Source organism: Petaurus breviceps, unplaced genomic scaffold (genome assembly GCF_028583685.1).
Source record: "Petaurus breviceps papuanus isolate PSGF00001 unplaced genomic scaffold, PetGlider_PUasm1.0 79, whole genome shotgun sequence".
Lineage (NCBI taxonomy): Eukaryota > Metazoa > Chordata > Mammalia > Diprotodontia > Petauridae > Petaurus > Petaurus breviceps.
The window spans coordinates 24,172,333-24,196,207 of NW_027186523.1; the positions used below are offsets into that span (position 1 = coordinate 24,172,333).

At 36.5% G+C, this 23,875-nt stretch overlaps 1 protein-coding gene across 1 annotated transcript in view; it reads left to right on the top strand.

The window, feature by feature from the left end:
- LOC138175872 (protein piccolo-like) overlaps window positions 1-23,875 on the top strand; it is a 591,842-nt gene that overhangs the window by 249,763 nt on the left and 318,204 nt on the right. The window contains exon 4 of the mRNA XM_069106506.1: window positions 11,991-12,587. Coding sequence (XP_068962607.1) covers window positions 11,991-12,587 — 597 coding nt within the window. The remainder of the gene's footprint in view (window positions 1-11,990; window positions 12,588-23,875) is intronic.

Sequence of the window (23,875 nt, forward strand, 5' to 3'; positions counted from 1 at the left end):
TGATCTGGGAACTCTGGCACCTGGCTATAATATTCCTAGGAGGTTTCCTTTTAGGATCTTTTTCGGGAGGTGATGGGTGGATTCTTTCAACATCTGTTTTGCCCTCTGGTTCTAAATCATCGGGACAATTATCCTTGAGAATTTCTTGAAGGATGATTTCTAGGTTCTTTTTTTGATCATGGCTTTCAGGTAGTCCAATAATTTTTAAATTATCTCTCCTGGATCTATTTTCCAGGTCAGTGGTTTTTCCAATGAGATATTTCACATTGCCTTCTATTTTTTCATTTGTTTGGATCTGTTTAATAGTATCTTGATTTCCCCTAGAGTCACTAGTTTCCATTTGCTCCAATCTAATTGTGAAGGAATGATTCTCTTCAGTAAGCTTTTGTGATTCTTTTTCCATCTGGCAAATTTGTCTTTTTAAGGCATTCTTCTCCTCATTGCCTTTTTGAGCCTCTTTTGTCATTTGAGTTAGCCTATTTTAAAGCTGTTAGTTTCTTCAGTCACGTTGTTGACTCTCATTTCATAATTTTCCTGCATCATTCTCGTTTTTCTTCCCAATTTTTCGTCCACTTCTCCTATTTGGTTTTCAAAATCCTCCTTAAGCTCTTCTATGGCCTGTAAGCAGCTTATTCTTTTTTGTGGAAGTGTCTGGTGTATGAGTTCTGACTTTGCTGTCTTCCTCCTGTTCCATGCCCTGATCCTTTTTGTCCCCAAAAAAGAAATCAAAGTTAAACCACTGTGCTTGCCTTGCTTCCCTTGTTTGCTCATGTTGCCACTCAATTACTTGACTTGACTTTTGAGCTTTTTTCCACAGCAGAACTCTGCTACCAGAGGGTGGAGGTTTGTCCCAATCACTGGGGTTTCCCCAGTGGCTGGAGCTGTTAGTTGGCTGCCCTCTCAGAAGCTTCTACATGCTCTGGCACACTGGTCAGGCACCCTAGCACCTCCACCCCAGAAAGTGATCCAGATCCAAGCAGGTTAAAGCAAGAACGATTACCCCTCAGACTGGTTGGTTGTTCCCCCTACAATATGCAGGTCAGGAGCTCTGGAGCCATCACTTGGTGATAGCTGCAAGGGCACCACTCCTCAGCTGCTTCTCAACCCTGGGGGGCAAAGCCTGGACCACACTCCTGAATTCCCAGGTCCCAAAGTCCACACTGCACTGAACTCTCACTTTGTCCTTAGCATCTATGGGTTGATAATTCTAGAAACCGCCACAGCTACTGGTGATCTGAAGTCCCTCCAACTGGTGGCTGGTTGTGGCCACCCTGAGGCTAAAACCTCCAGCTTGTGTGGGGCTGGGGTCGGCTCCTAACATGCTGCACTGGCCACTTCCTGACAATCTTCTGGGCTGTCTTCAGGGGAAGGTTAGCTTCTCTGTGCCATTTTGTGGGTTGTATAGCTCCAAAGTTTTTTTAGAGTTATTTTTTACATGTATTGGAGGAGGTGGAAACAGGAGCTGTGCAAAAGTCCTGTTTCTACTCCACCATGACTCTGCCACTTCCACCAAGATCTGAGGATGCTTGTAGTACTGGTGGTTTGCTGAACCTGTTGAGGTTTACGGGTGCTGGGACTCTGAAATGGTGATGCAAGGATCTGGTCATATGAACTCCATGGTAAACTTAATTTCAGCCAAAATAAACAAACAAAAATAAAAAAAAAAAACAAGATTCATTAAAAATCTAACATATTGGCCAAACTCTTTAGGAATCAGGATTTCCTAAACTCTTAAAGAATCTGAGCCTCCAGTACATTTTAAAAAATGACTCTAAACAAACTTTAGAGCTACAGAACCCACAAAGAGACAAAGAGAAACACAGTTCCCACTGAAAAAAGCCTGGCAGACCAACAGGAAGGATCTATCACACCAGGCTGTTAGCTTAGTGCAGCCCTACATGAGCTGAGTGTTTGCTGGCCCCAGGCTGGCACCAACCAGCATTGACCCAAAACAGACTTCAAAAGAGAGAATCACCAGCGGCTGTGGGGGTTTCCAGAGTTATCAACCCATAAATGCCAAAAAGAAAGTAAAAGATCTGTGTAGAACTTTCTGGGAACAAGGGGACTGAGATTGCAGTGTAGCTCCTGCCCCCAGGGCAAGAAGCTACAGAGGCACAGTGGCCTTGCAGCCACCCTTGAATGGCTATCTCAGGAGCTCCTGGCTTGCAGATTGCAGTGGGACCAAGTGACCATCCAGAGGGTAATCACTCTTGCTTTAACCTGCTTGTATCTGGAATGCAGTTTTGGGTGCTGGTCCTGGGGTGTGTAGCCAGTAAGCCAGAGTTTGTGGGGGCTGTAAAAAAGGCACCAAACTAATAGCTCCAGCAGCTGTGAAAAACCCCAGTGATTTGGGACAAAGCTCTTTCCATTCTGGAAGCAGAGTTCTATTGTGGCAGAGAGCTCAAAAGTCAAATAATTGGCTGGCAAGAAGAGCCAGCCCAGGAAATGTAATCAAATCATAGATCCCATTTTTTTCAGGACAAAAAGGATCAAGGCATGGAGCAGGAGGAAGATAGCAAAGTCAGAACTCATGCATCAAAAGCCTCCAAATAAAATATGAATTAGTTACAGGCCATGGAGGAGCTCAAGAAGGATTTTGAAAATCAAGTAAGAGAAGTGGAGGAAAAATCTGGAAAAGAAATGAGAATGATTCAAGAAAATTGTGAAAAGTAAGTCAATAGCCTGCTAAAGGAGACCCCAAAATACAGTGAAGAAAATAACACCTTAAAAAATAAACTATCGCAAATGGCAAAAGAGGCCCAAAAAGCCAGTGAGGAGAAGAATGCCTTGAAGAGCTGAATTTGCCAGATGGAAAAGGAATTTCAAAAACTCACTGAAGAGAATAACTCTTTCAAAATAATACTGGAGCAATTGGAAGCTAAGGACTTTATGAGAAATCAAGATACTATAAAACAGATCCAAACAAATGAAAAAAACAGGAGGCATTGTGAAATACCTCATTGGAAAAACCACTGACCTGGCAAATATATCCAGGAGAGATAATTTAAAAATTATTGGACTACCTGAAAGCCATGATCAAAAAAAGAACCTAGAAATCATCCTTCAAGAAATTCTCAAGGATAATTGTCCCGATGATTTAGAACCAGAGGGCAAAACAGATGTTGAAAGAATCCACCCATCACCTTCTGAAAAAAGATCCCAAAAGGAAAACTCCTAGGAATATATAGCCAAATTCCAAAATTCCCAGGTCCAGGAGAAAATACTCCAAGCAGTCAGCAAGAAACAATTTTCGTATTGTGGAAACACAATCAGGATAACACAAGACCTAGCAGCTTTTCCATTAAGGGATCAAACACTTGGAATATGATATTCTAGAGGCCAAAGGAGCTAGGATTAAAAGCAAGAATCACCTACCCAGCAAAACTGAGTATAATGCTACAGGGGAAAGTATGGGTATTCAATGAAATAGAGGATTTTCAAGCATTCTTGATGAAAAAACCAGAGCTGTACAGAAAATTTGACTTTCAGATACAAGAAGCAAGAGAAGCATGAGAAGGTAAAAAGGAAAAAAGAAATCATAAGGAACTTATTAAAGTTGAACTACTTACATTCCTACATGGAAAAATGATCACTGTAACTCAGAAGACTTTTCTCAGTATGAGGATAGTTGAAGGGAATATATATGTTTATATATGTATACATACATATATATGTATAGGAGGAGGGTGTATGTATATATAAATATATATGTGAGTGTGGGCATATTTATTTTCATGTATACATGTAAAGAGGGTACAGGATGAGTTGAATATTAAAGGATGATATCTAAAAAATAAAATTAAGAGGTGAGAGAAATTTATTGGGAGAAGGAGAAAAGGAGAGAGAGATTTGGGTAAGTTATCTCATATAAAAGAAGCAAGAGAAAGCTTTTACAGTGGAACGGAAGAGCAGAAAGATGAAAGGGAATGGGACAACCTGATTCTCATAGATTTTGGCTTAAGGAAGGAATGACATACACACTCAATTGGGTATCTTACCGTACAAGAAAATAGGGGGCAGGAGATAAGAGGGAAGATGATAGAAGGGAGGGCAGATTGGGGGAGAGGAGAGAGGGTAGTTAGAAGCAAACATTTTTGAAAAGGGATTTGGTCTAAGGAGAAAATAGAATAAGTGGGGGTGGCATAGGATAGGATGGAGGGAAATATAGTTAGTCTTTCACAATATAACTACTATGGAAATGATTTGGGTAACTACACATGTACAAGATATATTGAATTTCTTATCTTTCCAGTGGGGGTGGGTGAGGAGGGAAGAAGGAAAAAAAATTGGAAATAAAAGTTTCAAAAAAAAATGTTTTAAAAAATATTCTTTACATGCAACTGGAAAATAAGATATATATGCACTGGCATATAGAAATCCATCTTAGGGGAGGCTAGGTGGCTCCCTTTAAGTAGAAAATTTTATTCAAATAACATATTTTACTAGTGAAATATAATTTGACTAGCATTGACTGATAATATGCAGTCGCTAAATGTTCAGTAAAATCTGACATTTTCTAATGGATAAATTATTTCAGCTGATAGAAGATTGACTTCTGTAAAAAAAAAGACAAGTTTCTGTTTACCTCTTGTAGTTTTAGACCAAAATATGTCCTTTTTGGAATGTTTAATGCAAAGTTATGTTTGGATCTTTAGAACTTGGGTAATAAAATTTCACTGCGTTAAAATTATTGCTTCTTTTATTCTGGTTTGCAAAAGAATACAAGCTTTGAATAAAAATAGTACATGCAGTGACTAGGCCAAGCTATGGTGACTGAAAGCACTAGACAGATTAGGAGGATTGATTTTCTATATGTGTTATTGAATCTGACCCACAGGGGAGTGCTCAGTACCAAGATTAAGGCTTTTAGTATTTGACATATGGAATTGAATTATTTTCTTCCCTCTGGCTATATATATACAAAGACACACAGTCACATAGCCACACTTCATATTAAAGTTACCTGGAAATGAAATTAAGAATAACTAATTGCTTCAGAAAATTGCTTCAAAATACATTCAAAAATACAAATGAGCCCACAGTACTTAACATTTAAGAACAATGCTTTAGTCTTCAGAATGCCTTAGTAAGGCTAGTAATCAATCCTAACTAAACTTTTTTTAGGTCAGCAAATATTAATTCTTCTTGCTGATTAATGGCAGAATAGAATCAGAAGAACTAAGATACTTTCTTCAAGTTTCCAAAAGACTTAAGTAGAGCCGAGACATGCAGATTCATGAACTCTTTCCCTGCTGTGTACAAACATGTCCAGATCTCCCCATTCTTAAAAAAAAAAAGCAAAACCTCCCTTCACCATGCCATCCTACTCAAGCCATTGCCCTATAGAGCTCCCTTCCTTTTCACAGCTAGACTGCTAGGAAAGGTCATTTAGACTCTGCTTTGGTTTCCCCACCACTCTTCAGCACCTTGCAATCTGGCTTATGACTCCCATCACTAGACTGAAAAGACTATTTCCAAATTTATCAGTCATCTCTCAATTGCTAAAGCCAATGACCTTGTCTTAGATCTCATCTTTCTTGACCTCTCTCCAGTGCTTGACACTAACTACACCCCACATCTGCCTTCCTGGATAGTCTCTCTCTCTGGATTTTCAAGACACTATGCTGTCACGTCTCCTCAATATTCTTTTCTGGATCATCATCTTTGTCTCTCCTCCAATTGGCCATTTTCCCTATTTCTCAGACTATCCATTTTGGGGACCTCCTTAGTTTGAATCTGTTCAATTATCTTCATATCAGATGAATCATAAATCTTCATATAAGAATTTCAACTCTATAAAGTCACATATCATCACCTGTCTTCTGTTCATATCCACCTAGATGTCCTGTAGGCATCTCAAACTCAACTTGTCCACAACTAGTTAGCTTTTCTCCCAATCCCACTACTTTCCCTAACTTCCATATTTCTATTGAGGGCACCATCATGACCTCCCAGTCATCCTAGACTCATCATTCTCATTCCTTTCTGTCTCTACCCATAAATTATCAAGTTATGTAGATCTAGATTCTAGTGGTAGAGCTTCTTAATTGACCTCTTTCATGGTACTCACAATTACAGTTCACCCTTCACGCAGTTAACATATTGGTCCTCCTAATGCATATGTCTGACAATAGCAGTGCCCCACCCAAGAAACTTCTTGACTTCCTGTTATCTCCACTTCCTCTTGAAGTCTCCCATATCCACTCCATGTTCATATAAAACTGGTCTATTTGTGTTTATTTGTATGACTGCCCATCTCCCAAGTCTGTACCTTTGTAATGACTTCCTATCATCCATGGAATATTCTCCATTTTTACTTCTGCACCTTGAACTCCCTTGACCTTTCATGTTACCACCAAAATTCTTCCTCCTACATCATGATTTTCCTTACTTTTCCAGCTTCTCTTTCCTTCAACTGCAGATATACTTTATATTTTTATTCTCTTAGGATTGTAGGTTTATAGATTTATAGTTGGAAGAGACCTTATAAATTGCCTGGTCCAACCTCTTAATTCTACAGATGAGCAAACTATGGTCTATAGGGGTGATGTGTCCAAGGTCACTTGCTTAAAGTCATATAGGTATAAGTTAACAGAGCAAGGATTCAAACACAAGTACTCTAATTCCAAAATTAACATTTGTTCTACGGGGCCATCCTGCCCCTTATATACTTATTGTTCCCCTCCTGTAAGACCCTTTTCTCCCTTGACAGGGGGAGACTTGTTTTTATATTACTAACTCTTAGCATAATCCCCAAATAATTCACAATAAGGATTTGAAAGTAGATTAAAAATTGTGACTCTTTTAAGCTCCTTGCAAATGAAATCAATCTTTATAGAAAATTATTAGAATGGTCCTGACATTTAAAATAATACCTTGACAAAAAAGGGATAATGGGAAGTATAGTTATCAGCTGCAACTTATTTAACCTAACTTGGCATGGTCATTTGTCCTATGATAAATACTTAAGGAATTACCGGAGTCAATTCATCAGAAAACACTTGAATAAAGAAACCTACAGAAAACCTAGAGATAGTAATGTTCTGGCACTAGCATTTGACACTGCAGTCACTAGTGGAAGTATAGAAAAAAAAATGTGCTTGCTATATTCTGACCCTCCCTTCATATAACTGCCAAAGTCATGTTCCTAAACACATAGATATTTCCACCACTTCCCTGCTCCAAAGCCATCAGTGGCTTCTCAAGAATCTACTAAATAAAATAATAATTCAACCTGACATTCAAGACCCTGCACAACCTGTCTCCAGCCAGGCAGCAAGCATTTATTAAATGCTTTACTATTTAACAGGCATTGTGCCAAGCTCTGGGATGACAAAGAAAGGGACAAATTATATTTCATTAATAAGGCACTTGGGGTACAAACATGAAAAAAAAAGTTTTCAATTCTCCCTTCCTAGAAACTTCTAGGAGGCACAGTGGATGGAACAGTGGACTTGGAGTGAGGAAAGCCTTTGCTTGTATCCAACCTTAGGTACTTAATAGCTGTGGGACTCTGGACAACTCATGTTACCTCTATTACCCTTGGTGTCTTCAGCTGTTGTTTGTCCTTTGTTTTTGAAGAGGACCATCACCTCAGGGAAATGATGACATGAGTTGTAGTTGACTTTGATTTGAGTGAGGGAGGGCTGTGCAAGGACATCAGACTCACTTTTTCCTCCAGAGCCATCTGGGTCCAGTGAACAGTTATTCATCAGGACTACTAGAGATGGCCCAGTCCCTCCCTCCCTTTCTCCCTCTCTCCTTTCTTTTCTCAAAGATCAAACCTTAAACCCATTTCACTCTGGAGCTCATAGATTGGACAACAATAGGTCCCTGCCCAAGTACCACTTAATGGCTATATTTTGGTCCCTCCTGGATGAATTTAAATAGTAACTGTTTCTGTTTTTCTTTTGTCCAGCAACCCTGAGGGTCTTCCCCTCCCAGTTTGATTTTTTTTAAATTAAGGGAGCCATCACTTTACTCAAGGCTTTCAGTGGCTTATTCACTGAATGGGTGTTACCTTGCTCAAAGTCCTCCTGTGGTTGTTGTAAAGATCAAGTGAGATATTTCTAGGGCATTTAGCACAGATCTAGGTATATACTATGCATTTAGTAAGTGATTGTTTCCTTCTTCCATCCTTCCTATAATCACTGTTCTAGACAAACTAAAGAAATAGCTTTTTTCCTCTAATTTCATCCTGCCCTTTTTAAAATTATGAATTTGTGTGTACCCAGGGTAGGTTACTATATATTTCTGTTTCTATTAGAAAAAAATTTTAAAAATATATTTCTCTTCCTTCAAAGCCCAGTTCAGATGTCATCAGGTCCTCTTTGAAGTCTTCCTCATTCTCCTCTTTCCCCCAAATAGAAATGACCACTTCTTCTTGTACTTATTAGTATCCTTTTGACCTCTCCTATCCAGTTAAAAATATGCTAAATTGTGCAATATTTTGTTTTGTTTTTCACCTCTCTTCTCCATTAATATATTATAAACTCCTGGAGGACAAGTACATTTTTTTTCTAATAAGATGTATTTTTTATTCCTAGGGACTGTTTTTAATTTTGTCTTGATCCACAGGTCTTGGCATACAATACCTTACACATAATAAGTATTCAATACTTGTCTGATTGCATTGAATTTGTATTCTTGGTGTCTAGCACAGTCCCACAGATAGAGTGGATGCTTAAGAAATGCTGAACTGAATGGCTCAGATAAGACTGGCTTAATATGTGTATATTGAATTGGGGTGAATATACTTAAAATTTTTGGAATAATTTTCTAATTTTGAAATAATTTTCTTGATAGAGACCATACAATACAGATATGTCATTAACTGAGTTCACCAAAAAGATCCTTACACATAGTACTTCTTACAGTATATATTATAGTGAACTTGAGGTAGGGGTATATTGGTAAATATTTAACAACTGGCTGTAGGTGGGAGATGGGAGATGGGTGGATGGTGGGGAATGGATATATGTAGGACACACTTTTAAGTTTAATATGCATTATTAACATTTTTCACATCACTTTCTTAAGACTAGTTAATCAATGAAACAATAAATCTAGCCTTAATATGAAATGTTTGCCTAATTCCAAGGTGTAAATTTTCACAATGAAAAAATTAACTACCTGCTTTTCAGTTTGAGTTGGCTTCAACATACACCTGAGTTGAGAAAAACTGAATATTTTGAGTGAGAGAGAGAGAGAAGGAGAGAGAGAGAGAGAGAGGGAGAGAGAGAGAGAGAGAGAGAGAGAGAGAGGGATTTCTGCCTCTGTCTGTTGCTCAGAAAGTCCAGTGGTACTCTACTGTTTCTAGAATAAATAGATCATCCTCCTATTTGACATTCAAAGCTCTTCATCCACAGTCTGACCCACCTTTCCAAGCTCAGTATGTATACTTTGTCTCCATCTTGCCGAACTATCCCACTTGACAATGTTTATATGTGAAATCCCATCTCTCACCTCCATGTCTTGGCTGAGGTCAGTCATACCTTGAATCCCTCTTTTGTCATGTGTGCATCTTAAACTGCCATTCCTTTCAAAACTTAGGCGCAAGTATATGAAATATTTCCTGACGTCCCAGCTACTAATTCTTATCACTAAATTACTTTAACTTACTTTTTAAAAATTATGCTTGTTTGTGATATTCCCCCCTTGAGGATGAGACTGTTTAATTTCTGTCTTTGTACCCTCAGTGCCTAGCAAAATACCTACAACATAGTGCTTCATAATGCTAGTTAATTGATTTCGCGTTGTATGACTTTGGGCAACTCCTTTAATCTCTGTGAAACTCAGTTTCATTTTCTGAAAATAGGGGTAGTTAATAGCTCCTACCACTCAGGGTTATGAGGATTAAAGGAGGCAACGTATGTAATGTGCTTGTAGATGTCAGTGTTGTATAAGGTAAGCTGTTACTAATTATCAGTATTGTTATTGTGACATCAGAGGTCTTAATAAATACTTGATGATTAATTGTTAATGGTAACCATCATTTTTCTAACATTTAAAAAATTACAAAGTCTAACATATTTTAAATTCCTTATTTCATTAGGTATATTTATGTATATCAAACACATATGCATTAATCTGTTAAAGCTTAAAATTGCACATAGATTTTTGGGACACCCTGTATTTATTTTATATATAGTTTATATTTGTATTCCAGTCCTTACTACAGTGCCTGGCATATAATCAGCCCTTAAAACATGTCAACTGACTGATTCACTGAATGTGTTTGTGTCTATATATTATAGTTAGCATAGAGACTGCACCTATCCCTATTCATTGGGATAGGAAACTCCCAAATTAGGAAACTCTCTACCACAACTGGTCAGTACCTTCTCTTTAACATATGGTCTTAAAGAGTTACCTAGAACAGTGAGCAACTAAGTGAATTGGGCAGGGTGGTGCAGACATGTTTCAGAAGCAGTGCTTGAACATTGGTCTTCCTGACCTTAAACCCAGCTCTCTGCCTACTAAGCCATGCTGCTTGTGTATTATAGTTATCACTTTAAATATTCTTGTGTGTATTAAATATATTGTTCACATGGCTTTATGTTTAAATGTCGTCTATAGTTTGCATACATATATTTGTTGTCATTCAGTTGTTTCAGTCATGTATGACTTTTTGTGACCCCTTTTGGGGATTTGTTGACAAAGATTCTAGAGAAGTTTGCCATTTTTGTTCTCTAGCTCATTTTACAGGTGATGAAATTGAGGCAAACGCAGTTAAGTGACTTGCCCAGAGTCACACAGTAAGTGTCTGAGGCCACATTTGAACTCAGGTCCTCTTGACTTTAGAGACAGAACTCTAACCACTGTGTCACCCAGCATCATACAGATATATGTAAGACATATACATATGCATTCATATATAGATATAGATATAGGTATATGTATTATGTATCTAGTGTATGTATTTATATATGTATGTGTACATGTGCATATGCATATATAGAGACATATATAGACACACATTTGTCTAGGTTTGTTTGTATGTATGTACGTGTGTGTATGTGTGTATACAAATGTATGTATATACACACATATATACACAAATGTGTATGTGTATTATGGGGCACCTAGGTGGCACAGTGGATAGAGTGCCAGCTCTGAAGTCAAAGGCACTTGAGTTCGAGTTTAGTCTCTGACACTCCCCAGCTGTGTGTGTATGCATATGTATTTATATGTGTACATATCAACACACAACCTGAATGCACACATAGGCATTTCATACACATACATAAAAAGTAAAATAGTCCTGGGAAACAACTTGATCTTCATAAAAAGTATTATTGTATTTAAATGAAAAACTATATTTTTGTCTCTGGATATACCTAATTCTCCTTACTATTGTCAAAAATTTTATTAATTAATTTCCACTGAAGTCAATGAAAGTTATTTTATAAGCTGAAATGGTATAGAGATTAAAATCACTTTTTTTTCCTTTTTTCCTTGTTTAATATTCGTTATAAGGGTTTGCTCTCTGGGAGTAGAAGGGAAGATGAATACTTTAGGAAATATAGGTGACATAAAAAATAAATGTTAATAAAAGGTGACTTAAAATACCTCTTTGAAAAAAAGAGAAAAACCCAATGAGAGCCACATTCACAGATCCTTCTAATAGGAGTTCACCAGTTCATTAGTAGAGTCTGCCCAGAGAGAGTCTGCTCCAGAGTCTGCCCAGAGGAGACATAGTAGCTGTGTATTAGGTTTCTATATAAAACCCTATTAAATTGTTCACAGCTTTCAAATAAGAAGAGTTATGTCCAAAATATAAAACATGCTTCTAAGATTTCAAAATCTCTTCATTGTTGCCAGCTTTTCAAATACCAGTGTCCCATTTGCTGAGAAGATGGCTTCCTCCATCCACCATAAAGGGGAGGAAAAAAATGTGTACTGATAAGTGTTTATTATTCATTTATGGCTTCATTATGCTATAATTTTATATGCTCAACCTATTCAATTTTGTATTCTTTTTTTTTTAGGTTCAAGAATGGCTATGCTTAAACTGCCAGACCCAGAGAGCAATATCAGGACAACTTGGGGATATGGGCAAAATTCCACCTTCAGTCCCACCTCTTTCTTCAGAGATCAAACTAAAGCCATCAGCCATGCCTCAGAGTCAGCCTCCTGTGACAGAGCAAATATCCCCCCAAACATCCTCAATGCCTGTCCAAGTAACAGAAAAAAAGAAAGAAGCACAAAAAGAAGATGAAAAAGTAAAAGAAATACCTTCACTTGAAAAGAAGCCCCCATTGATAAGCACAGATGAAAAGCCTGAGGAAAGTAAATTGAAGGACAAGATTGTAGCCCCTGATGATTTGGAAAAGAAGCCCAAAGAGGGACAGTTGCAAGAGATAATGGAACCTGAAATGCCAGCTGCTAAAGAGAAACCCTTAGACCAGGTATCTCCTAAGGAGGTACACGTGGAAAAACAAGCTGAGACCAAGACAGACGATTCAGCACCTGGAATTCCCCAGAGTCTGTCCAGGGAAGAGGAGAAGACCCAGAAAAAAGATGCCATGCCACAGACAACACCATTAGTGAAACCTGATCAGGTGGAAACAGTGAAAGAGAAATCAGTAAGTGGATTATTTGTTGTTATTATTGTTGTTTTTGTAGCTGTTCACACAGAGTTTGTGTGTATGTAGTTAATTCTTAACTAAAACACATAAATTCTATTTTAGAGACATCTACACATTCAAAGTGTAAAGGAAGGTAATGCAATTTTCAGTTAATTTGGATGTGTGTCTTCAACCAAATTGGAAAAAAATCTGGAAAATTCAGGAACACCCAAAATAGTTTTATTTCCATTTGTTTTGATTTTTATAATTATATCAACCAGTTAGTCCACACTTAATAAAATTAAGGCTAAAATTAGCTAGTTAACTTTTCTTTGTGAAATCATCAGAGGCATAAACACACACACAGAGTTCTTCAAAGTTTTTCAAGTTAACACCAACTTGAATGTGTGTGTATATGTGTGTATGTATATATGTATGTGAGAGTGTGTATGTGTGTGTACACACATAAAGAGTTAACTTCTTCAGGTTAATACTAATTTGAACTCACAGGTTAAGTTCCCCAAGAAAATGACTACCTTGGGTTCAAGAGTACTTTATGAACATACACTCCTAAAATTGTGGCTCATGAATCTCTGGCTACTCATTCCCTTTTAATAATAAACCAGCTGACACAATTAGTTCAAAGCAAAGATTTTTACTGAAAGAAGACTTAAAAGAAACATGAGAGTTATCTTCAAGTTTTAGAACTTGGTAAATGGATAAGGATTCAATTCACCATCCATGTGCAAAATGGTTTAGGCTTTTTTTTTTTTTTTGGAGCTCCGTAGGACAAGTTATTATCAAAAAGAAGTTGTAAAGACTCAGATTTTGACTTGATATAAGGAAGAAGCTTCCTAATCATTGACCTATCCAGAATTCAAATGGACTGTTTCAAGAGGGAAAGAGTTTCTACTTAATGGAGGTTTTCAAGTAAAGACTGAATAAACATGTTAGGCTTATTCTAGAGAGAATTCTTCCTCCAGTATAGGTTGGAATAGACAGAATGACCCTCAGTTTGGTTCACCAGGTCTATTCCAACTCTAAAATTCTAAGATTCTTCTGGAATTATGTAATTCCACAATTAACTTTCTCACTTATCAATATTCTTCCTAAAATGTGTGGTTTCCAGAACTGAACACACTTTTCCACACATATTTTGTCAAAGTAGAGAGTAGAGTAAGACTATTATCTGCCTGAAAAATATGCCTTTTTTCATGGAATTTTGTATTGTCTTAGGTTTTTTTTTTTGCTACCATATCGCACTAATTATACAAATATGTTCTAGGCATTCTGCTTAGTGGATGAAGTTCTAGAACAAAAGTCTGGAAGATCTGAATTTAAATTTCTCTTTCAGATATTTATTAGCTTCGTGATTATGGGCAAGACACTTAATGCTCAAAGCCTCAGTTTCTTTATCTGTTAAGTGGGGCTAATAATAGCACTTCACAGGGTTGTTCTGAAGATCAAATGATGTATATAAAAATCTTTTAAAACCTTAGAGTGCTATATAAATGTAACTTATCATTAATGGGAAAGTATCATTGTTTAAGCAGTGAGATTTTACAATAGCAAACAATTTAGCATCTCACTATTGCTCAAATGCAACCCAGCCCAATACTCCTCTTCTGATTGCCTTCCTTTACAAATTTTAGATAAGATCTACATTTACATTTCATCACATCTGCTGCTCATCCACAATCACTTTTTGGAGAAGAAGGATATTTTTGAGTAAAATGCATATTCTTTTTAAGTGAAGTTAACTGTGCAAACCTTTATGAATTGGATATATACCTGAAAGTTGAATGCAATAGGGAGTACACAGGATTTTTTTTTTAAACGCAGAAGTAGCATGATCATGTTTTTGTGCAAGGAAGATTATTCTGGTAAGATAGGAAGAAAGGCTTTTGGGGGAGAGGAGTAGGTGGTCAGAGAAAGAGAATTAAGTAAGATGATCTCTTGGGAAACTATTTGTCGTTTTCTATGCAATTGATAATTTATATCTTTTTAAGGGGAGGGCAGTAGAGACTAAAAACAGGGACAGATAGAAGGGATATTTCCTAGGTAAAAAGTAATATGGTTTCTCTGTAATGTTGGACTTGGTATAACGAAGAACTGAGTTCAAACTCAGCTTTCATGCTTACTAATTGTGACTGTGAGCTGTAAAAGGAGAAAAATATTTTTAAACACCTACTTTGTAGACTTTTGGTGAGACTCAGATGAGATAGGTAGGTAGGTAGGTAGGTAGGTAGATAGATACATACATACATAGATAGATAGAGTGGTGGCCTTGGGCTTACTAAGCCTTGAGTTCAAATCCGGCCTCAGACACTTATCTGTGCAGTCATAGGCAAGTCATATTCACTTTACCTCTCAGCCTGTTTCCTCAATGGTGATAAAAACTGCTATCTCATAAGGCTGTTATGAGAATCATAAAAGCTAATAATTTGAATGTGTTCTACAAACCTTTAAATGTTATGTAAATGTTAGTTCCTATCATTGTTATCTATCTACCTATCTATCTATATTAATTACAAATTTCAATGTGCTATATTTGTGGTTATGCAGTAGTGTCTGATTCTTCATGACCCCATTTAGGGCTTTCCTGGCAGAGACACTGGAGTGGTTTGTCATTTCCTTCTCAAGCTCATTTTACAGATAAGGAAACTAAGGCAAACAGGGTTAAGTGACTTGCTCAGGGTCACATAGCTAGTGTTTGAAGCCTTATATGAACTCAAATTCCCCCCTGCCTCCACGCCCAGCATTCTTTCCACCTTCAACACCTGCCACTTTATAAATGTTAGCTATTATCATTCCCATTAGAAAGTGAGTTTTTTTAAGGGTAGAAACTGATTATCATTTTAATTTCTTCCTCTCAAGGCCTAATATAGTACCTTGCTTATGGTAGGTACCCAATAAATGCTTTTTGGATCAAATTGAATTAGATATAGCATCAACAAAACTTGGTAAGCGGTTGGGATAAAAAGGTGAGAGAAATAAAGAGGAAACATTAACTTTGAGTAAAAATGATAATAAATGGTAACATTTAACATTTATGCAGTGCTTTAAGGTTTTTTCAAGTATTTTGTATATATGACGACTCTGTGAGATCAAATTAATGACTAGTACAGACAGAAATTTTGTATGCACAAGGAAAAACAGATTTAGAAGGAAATTTAGTAAGTTTAGTTGTATAAATGATGGACATGGATGATGTCGAATCCATAGGAAAGCAGAGAGAGAATCCAGTTAAACAAAATACTCATTGATTAACACCAGAGAACTGTAATATTTAGAGTTCTTACTCCATATTCTTCTGCTACCACCCTCTTTTGCTTGTGGCATCAGGAGAGTAGAAGTAAATTCACAGGCTGTTACCAGGGCTGATGTAGGTTAGGGACACATTGCTGAAAAACTTTTGCTTTCCCTTTGCCCTTTAAGAAGGAGCAGATTCAATTTCAGTGCAATTCAATTCCACAGACATTTCTTAAGTGTCTGGCTTTTTTCTTTGTCAGACACTATGATAAGCCCTGGGGTTACAAATAAAAAAAACCCATTAAGACAGATAGTCCTTGCCATCATGGAGTTTAGAATCTAATGAGGAAAGATAGTACACACAAGGAAGCCTTAATGGGAAAAGAAAGGGAATGGATAGACACATCCATGAAATTCAGACCAAGCAGAGCTATAACTAGATAGTGCAGTTACGTTATTCACTCATTTAAAATGAAGGAGAAGAGAGTAGAAGAATCTGGTGGGGTTGCATTCTGGAGGTAGCTCCAGAATTGAAGAAAAGTAGACAGTTAAACTCACTGTGGATAGACATTGTGAATCGTCACAAGGGCTCAAAGGCAATTTCACAGCCTAGCCTTGGACATATATCCACAATCAAAATGGGAAGGACCAGAAAGTAAGATAGGATAGCACATAAAGGATTGAAATGATATAAAAATAGATAGTATTTCAATCCATATATATTGTCAGTAAAAGCCCAACTCACAAACATAAATCAACAGTTTCCTAAAACTCAAAGAAATATTGAATAAAATCTTAACAAGAATACAAAACTCTTAACAAATATTATAATACAAAGGAAAATAAAATGGCCAACAAAAGACAGACTCCTCTATAATAACCTGAGGGAATGACACAATACAAAATACTGGAGTGCTTCAAAAGAGAAATGATAAAATGTGAAAGAAATTGTCAGAAGTTAGAGCCCTTTGTGCAATTAAAAAGCAAACTATCAGCAAATATAAAAAAGAAAGAATCTATGATGAAGAATCTTTCCAAACACAAATTTGGAATACAAAAATATAGAAATAAAAGAACATTTTTTATAATAGAAACAAAATTCAGTGACCTTTAGAGAACATATGTATTGTAGAGAAGCCATTGCATCTGACTATGAAGATAGATGAACAAAGATAACTTGATTATAGTTCTCACAAACAAACATGACTTTAAAGAAAGACATTTTGATACCATAAGGATCAAACACATTATAAGAAAACTATGCATTGTTCTGATGATAGACACAAAAACTTCATCTAGAGGAATCAGCTAGCCACCTACATTTAAAAATTTCAATAAAAAATATCAGATTTTATAAGCATCCAGGATAAAGACCTTCAAGTATGAAGGAAGGAAAAAAATTAATAACATAGAATTAGTCTATAGCCATGAAAAATTGAAGTGGTGGAATAGTATATTATTATAGGCAGTAGAGTTAAAGGTACAACCCAAAATGAGATACCCTGTAAACCTGAACATAATCAGTAATTAAAAATAAAAAAGGATGGACATTGGGCAAAAGAAAGACATTTAAAACATTCGTGAAAAAAAAAGCAAAAAATTAGACACAAACAGAATATTCAGTTTGTTAACACAACAAATAGAAACACAAAAGAGTGTTAGTCAAGGTATTTTTTAAAAGGTGAAGAGTTAAACAGAACCTAATGAATAAGCATAGGTTTGGGAGAGCTGAGCTTAAGCATCATGGGAAAAAGTTCCTGTTGTAGAATGGAGTTAAGTAGTGATAAGTTCCCTGAGAGAGCATAACGGATGAAGGAGGACAGAATGGATTGAGGTCTTCACTCCTACCAAGGCCATGAGTAGAAAATGAAAAGATGGTGTTTCGTATAAGTCTAAGAAGAGAGGATGGTGGTAGTGACAGAGCAAGAGAATGAGAGAGGTAGAAAAGGGGAAGAACTGAGTCTGGGGTACTGGAATCTCACCCTACTTGGGGAGAAATATTCACACCATCACTGCTATGGTGGAAGAGCTGTATACTTGCAATGAGAGATGGAAGCCTCATGTTAGATTTTTTTTTCTGGGGAGAGTTTGAGCATAGGGAGACCATCTTTGGGGTAAGAGTGTTGTGCTTCCATGGGCAGTGTCTCACCCCAGAAAAAGGGATACATGGATCCCTGAAAACTAGCAAGTTGATTTACCTTTCTGTGCCTCAGTACCTGAACTATAAAGTCAGAAGCAGCATAATGTAGAAGGTAGAGAGCTACCCTCAGAGCCAGGACTATTGGGGTTCAAGTTCCATCTGTGACACATACTGGCTTTGTGATACTGGGCAAATGACTTAACCTCTCTCTGCTGCTCTAAGCAGCTCTCTTAAGGCTAAAAGTTACAGAGAATGTGCCAACCTGCTTTGGCAGAGAAATACTAGAACCATAAATTTAGATCTAGAAAGGACTTTAAAGGCCATCTGAATGAACTCCTAAATTTTACGAGTAAGGAAACTAAGGCATAGAGCAGTTAAAAAAAAACTTGCCAAGGGTTGCACAGCCAGCAGTGCCCGAGTCAGAATTTGACCCCAGATTGTCCTGACTCTAAACCTAGTGATCTAGTCAATACTTCAGTTTCATTATCCAGAATATCCCTCTATACATGAAATCAAAGGTCCAGTCTTTGTCCCTCTCCCGATCCTCACCTCATTCCCTCTAAACAAAATATCCTTTCTATTTCCACTTGTCAAAATCCTATTCATACTTCAGAGCCCAGATAGATTTCTACATCCTCCATGTAGCTAGAAATTATTTCTCCCTTGTCTAAGCCAATAGCATTTTACAACATTTATTGTGTTGCTTCTCACATTCTATCTTTCATTGTAATTATTTATGTTTATGTATTGTATCTCTGGTTAGTTCTACTGTACAATGTCCATATCACTTTTGTGTTCCTTGTTTATTTTCTTTTTAAATTATGGCATAAACCAAGCATTTCCATCATGTAGTACAATAAAAAAAGATGATCGTACATGAAATTGCAAATCTGCCATGCACAACTTGCTATTCCTTTCAAATATACAACAAAATGATCACGTAAATTTTTCCTTCCCTCCATCCTGGAGATGACTACCATTAGACACAAATGTATATATATGTGTGTGTACATATACCTACACACACATATGTGTGTTTATATACATTTTTCTATACCTACTTCTATTTATCAGTTCTTTCTTTCAATTCAGATAGCATCTTTATTCATATGTCCTGTATAGTTAATTTGTGTATTTATGATAAACAAAACAACTTATCAACTCTAAGTCATTCTTAATATTGCTGTTACTTTATGCAATGTTTTCTTGGCTCTGCTCATTTCACCCTCCACTATTTATACAAGCCTTTCCATGTCTTTTTTAAAATTAAGTTCATCATTTCTTATAGTACAGTCGTATTCCATCACAAACATATACCACAGCTTGTTCAACCATTCCTGAATTGTTGAGCATCCCTGAGATTTCCAGTTCTCTGCTAATACAGAGAGAGCTGCTTGACCAAGTAATGGTATTGCTGGGTCAATGGGTATAGGTATTTTCAATAAATATTTGTTTAGGAAGTTGTTATTATACCTTATAGAGTTAAGAATTCCTTTTTGGTATCAATAGCTACATTCATTATATAATATCAGATTTTGTTTAACATTTTTCAGAGTTAAAATCTAGTCAGGATTCTATATTTTCTATTAATACAGATTGAAAACAAATTTTGGTTTATGTTTGATTCTGTATCAACAGGATATTGTATTTTTTGCCTACATGTAACTTTTATGCCATCATTCAAACTCTTAACTTCTTTAAATGTATACTTCTAACATGTACTGACCAGATAGCAAAATGTGAATATGGTTCCAACTATCTCACTGATTGAGAATTAAAGGGGGCAAAAATTTTTGGTCATTTTGAGTCACCAAAACCAGTCCTCTACAGCTATGTACCAGAGTATCTGGGAATAAGTACCCCTATTTACTGGTGAGACATGGTAAGCAGAGGAAAAAAATGAATTCTTCAATCATATCCACGCTTGGTGCCAACACAGGAGCAAGAAATTCTACCTACTATTTTGTATCTGAATGTATCAAGAAAGGATTCTGGAAGGGTAAAGGTAGTGCTATGTAAAAACAGCACCTGAAGGCTAGGTCTTACATTTGACCTTATTTTTTCCCCTCCAAATCAGTGATAGAAGAAAGTCTGTAAGAAGGCAAAATCATAGAAAAATAAATAGTTATTCTTGCAAGTGCAAAATTTTATAACCTACTCTCTGTTACCAGGGTGTGGTAGTGTAAGGAAAAAAAGACCTTACTTCCTTGATTTATTTAATACTTTCTTGCTGCAGTTTTTACCATTCTTGTATAACTGCATATGCTGTGTAGAATGTGAAAGTGTAAAACTGAGATAAAAATGCAATCTAATTCCCTTTTTCTCTACTCCTCAGTAGCAAGTGAAAATGAAGCTTAGACTCTGGTAACTCTGAATAATTGTTTCATCTTGCCATAGCAGAAAAACCCAAGTGGTCATAATTCTCAACATGGGAACAATGCAATGCATTTTAAAAATACAAGTTTTTGTGTAATAGATTTTAATGATAATGTGCTTTCAAAACCAGAGTAAAAATGTGTTTCTAAAAAGACCATACAATAATATTACAAGCAAGAAAACATTAAATGCTTTAACCACACGTGTTCCCACTTGCCACCTCCATCAAGAGTAACAAATCATAAAGTCATCGCATAAATGCTAACTACTAATAATTTTATTTTTATGCAAGATTCCTATCTCATTTGAAATGCTGTTACGTGCAAAGTCTATGATACTGAAATGCAGCTAAGTCTTGATTATTCATTAAAATAGGGACATGGATTGCATAAATAAATGAAGTACAAAAGATTTTTTAAATATAGATTTCAAGAGTAATTTTCATCCTTTCCTCGATGTTCATCTTTCTTGAGATTTCTCAAAAATTCCCTCTTTCTGCTAGGAGCAGAAATACTTAGGAACATGTCCTCTGATGAGACATTGAAAAATTTCTCTTCCCTTCCTAAAATGAGCTTTCCTTGAAATGGTTTTTTCTTCCCTTGAACCACACATAGTATTTACAGTCTCTCCTGTTTTTATGATGCTTTATTCTGCAAACTAGTTATTGATGCATATGCACTAAGGATTATAAGATTCCTCAAGGAATGGACCATGCTTTATATATCTTTATATTCCTTTAAACCTTTAAGATAATTCTTGCACATAGTTTTGTTGTGTTGTTGTTGTCAAGTTGTTTCAGTCATGTCTGACTCTTTGTGACCCCTTTTGGTGTTTCCTTGGCAAAGATAATGGAGTGGTTTGCCATTTCCTTCCCCAACCTATTTTACAGATGAGGAATTGAGTCAAATAGGGTTGAGTGACTTGCCCAGGGTCACACAAGCTAGTACATATCTGAAGTCATATTTGTACTCATGAAAATGAGTCATCCTGATTCCAAGCCCAGTGCTCTATCCACTATATCACCTAACTGCCCATACACATAGTATGTATTTACTAAATGATTCCTAAATTGGGTACATTGTAATGAAAAGAGGATCTAGGTCTCCTTGTTGGTTTTTAAATTGCCTGGGTGAGGGACCACATCCTTCTTTCCTTGTATAATGTGACATAGAAATTTTAAGTGGTAAATTTGCCTCTAAATAATAGAGGAATCAACATACCTGTGTTTTATGTCTTTTTCACCCCATTTTCTGTCTTGCTTGGGCAAGTTAGTTAAGTTAAATAGAAGATGTGGTTTGAGCCATGTTTATGAGTATTAGAGGATTCTGGATCCAAAAGCAGGAGGGAACTCAGAGACTGTTTTATCCAATGCCTTATTTGATAAATGAGCAAAATTGAGGACCAGAAAGTTAAAGAACTTTGCCAAGATGGCACCTGGCTCCTCTCACTCCAGGGCCAATCCTTCTTTTACTCTCCCTGTTAATTACCTACAGTTAATTTACCTACACCCTTTCAAGGACAAAAATGGCAGTGTTCCCCTTATAAATATGTTCCCTCAATAGTCTTGGGGAACAGTGACAATTGGTATAAACACTATTCAGAACTTGTCTGGAATTAGAATCATTATAATTAAATATTAATGGCAGCACATATTGGTAGAGATAATGATGAGGGCTCAAAGGAAGTAGACCTTGTTAGTGGAATCAAGGGAAGAGCCTAAGAGTAATGATAGTAAATGATCTAGAAGAGAGGTCAAATTTGTAGCCTTCACAGAACAAGTAAGCAAAGCACAAAATTTCCCACTACTGAAAAGATTTAAAATGTTAAGTGGGAAATGTTTAAAAAAATAATACAATGTAACACCAGTAATGCTAATTGGTGGTTTTCCAAGCAATATTCCATTCTCAGGGATATATTTTGAGTCTGATACCACTGATCTAGAATACTATGTGGAAATACAGAGTTTGTCAGTGTGATTTTTCTAGCTACCAAAATATGTGGCACAAAGTCTTTTGCTTATGAGTATTAAAGTTTTAATTCTTGAATCGAATTCCACTGAGTTTGGTGTATCTGTACTTTCCTATCATAAGTAAAGGAGCTAACAATCTTTTATATTTTAACTAAAATTAGAATATCCTTGAAAGTGAATAGTTTGCTTTTATTTGAGTAGAGTAACATAATACTTCCAATAAGCAAACTATATGCATTTAATTGAATGCAGCCTTCTTTTAAAATGTTTAAAAGGTTAACTTTAGATATTATTCAATAGAAATTCTTAGGATCAAAAACATCTTGGAAATAAGCTTTTTGCTGCAATGATATCAAAAAATGTCAGTTCAGTCATGTTTTCATTCTTGTCCAACTCTTTCTGACACCATTTGGGGTTTTCTTGGCAAATCTACTTGACTAGTTTGCATTTCCTTCTCCAGCTCATTTTACAGATGATTAGGGACCCACTAATTGTTTTTCAATTATGTTTAAGTATGTGCCAGTGACCAACTCTCACCTTTTATAAAAGATCATTGAAAAGGGTGGCCAGGTAGCACAGCGAGTAAGAGCACCGGCTCCAGTGTTGAGAAGACCTGGAGATCGAATCCTGGGCTCAGACACTTAGCACCCACCCAGAAACACCTGGCCGTGTAACGTTGAGCAAGTTACTTAACCCCAATTGCTTAGGGGCAGCCAGGTGGCTCAGTAGGGGCAGCCAGGTGGCTCAGTAAGAGCACCGGCTCCAGGGTAGGGATGACCTGGATCAAATCCAGGCTCAGATACTTAGCACCACACCCAGAAATAATAACTGGCCATGTAACCTTGAGCAAGTTACTTAACCCCGATTGCTTAAAAAAATAAAAAGATCATTGAAGATCGTCATTGATAAAACACAAATTCATATTATAAAAGTTCATATCTTAGTGGCAACATGGAATAGTGGAAAGAGTTCTAGGCCTGGTTTCAGGAAGATCTGGAATAGTTTGACCTCTGATACCATATGACACAATCCGAGGCTTTTTCATTTCTGCATGCATGAGATAACTTCCTAGGGTTCATCTGGGAAGTCACAGTCAGGTTAGTATTTTAGTCAATGAAAGTAGTTACTGTAACTGTGAGCTCCCTGCACTGGCAAGATCACAGATCCTTCACATATTCACAATCCAATATTTGATAAGCTTTTTTAAAACACATTTTCCATATTTAGCATTATATCTCAGTACATGTTGATATTTCTACACATAGGTATGTATACATACATATGTATATATAGCACACATACATATGTATGTGTGTACATGTGTTTTGTGCATGAATGTGTATTTATGGTATTTATGTGATTGATAGATATGTTGGTAGGTAGCATACAATACATAAAGTCCTGGTTTTGAAGAGTCAACAATACATGGGTTGAAGTCCTACATCTGATACATACTGACTCTGGGATACCAGAAGTCACTTAGACTCTTTAAGGTTTTAGATAATTCTCTAAAACTATTAATCACACAGAAAATACCAAGCTACATTTGTAAAAGGAATATTTTTTCAT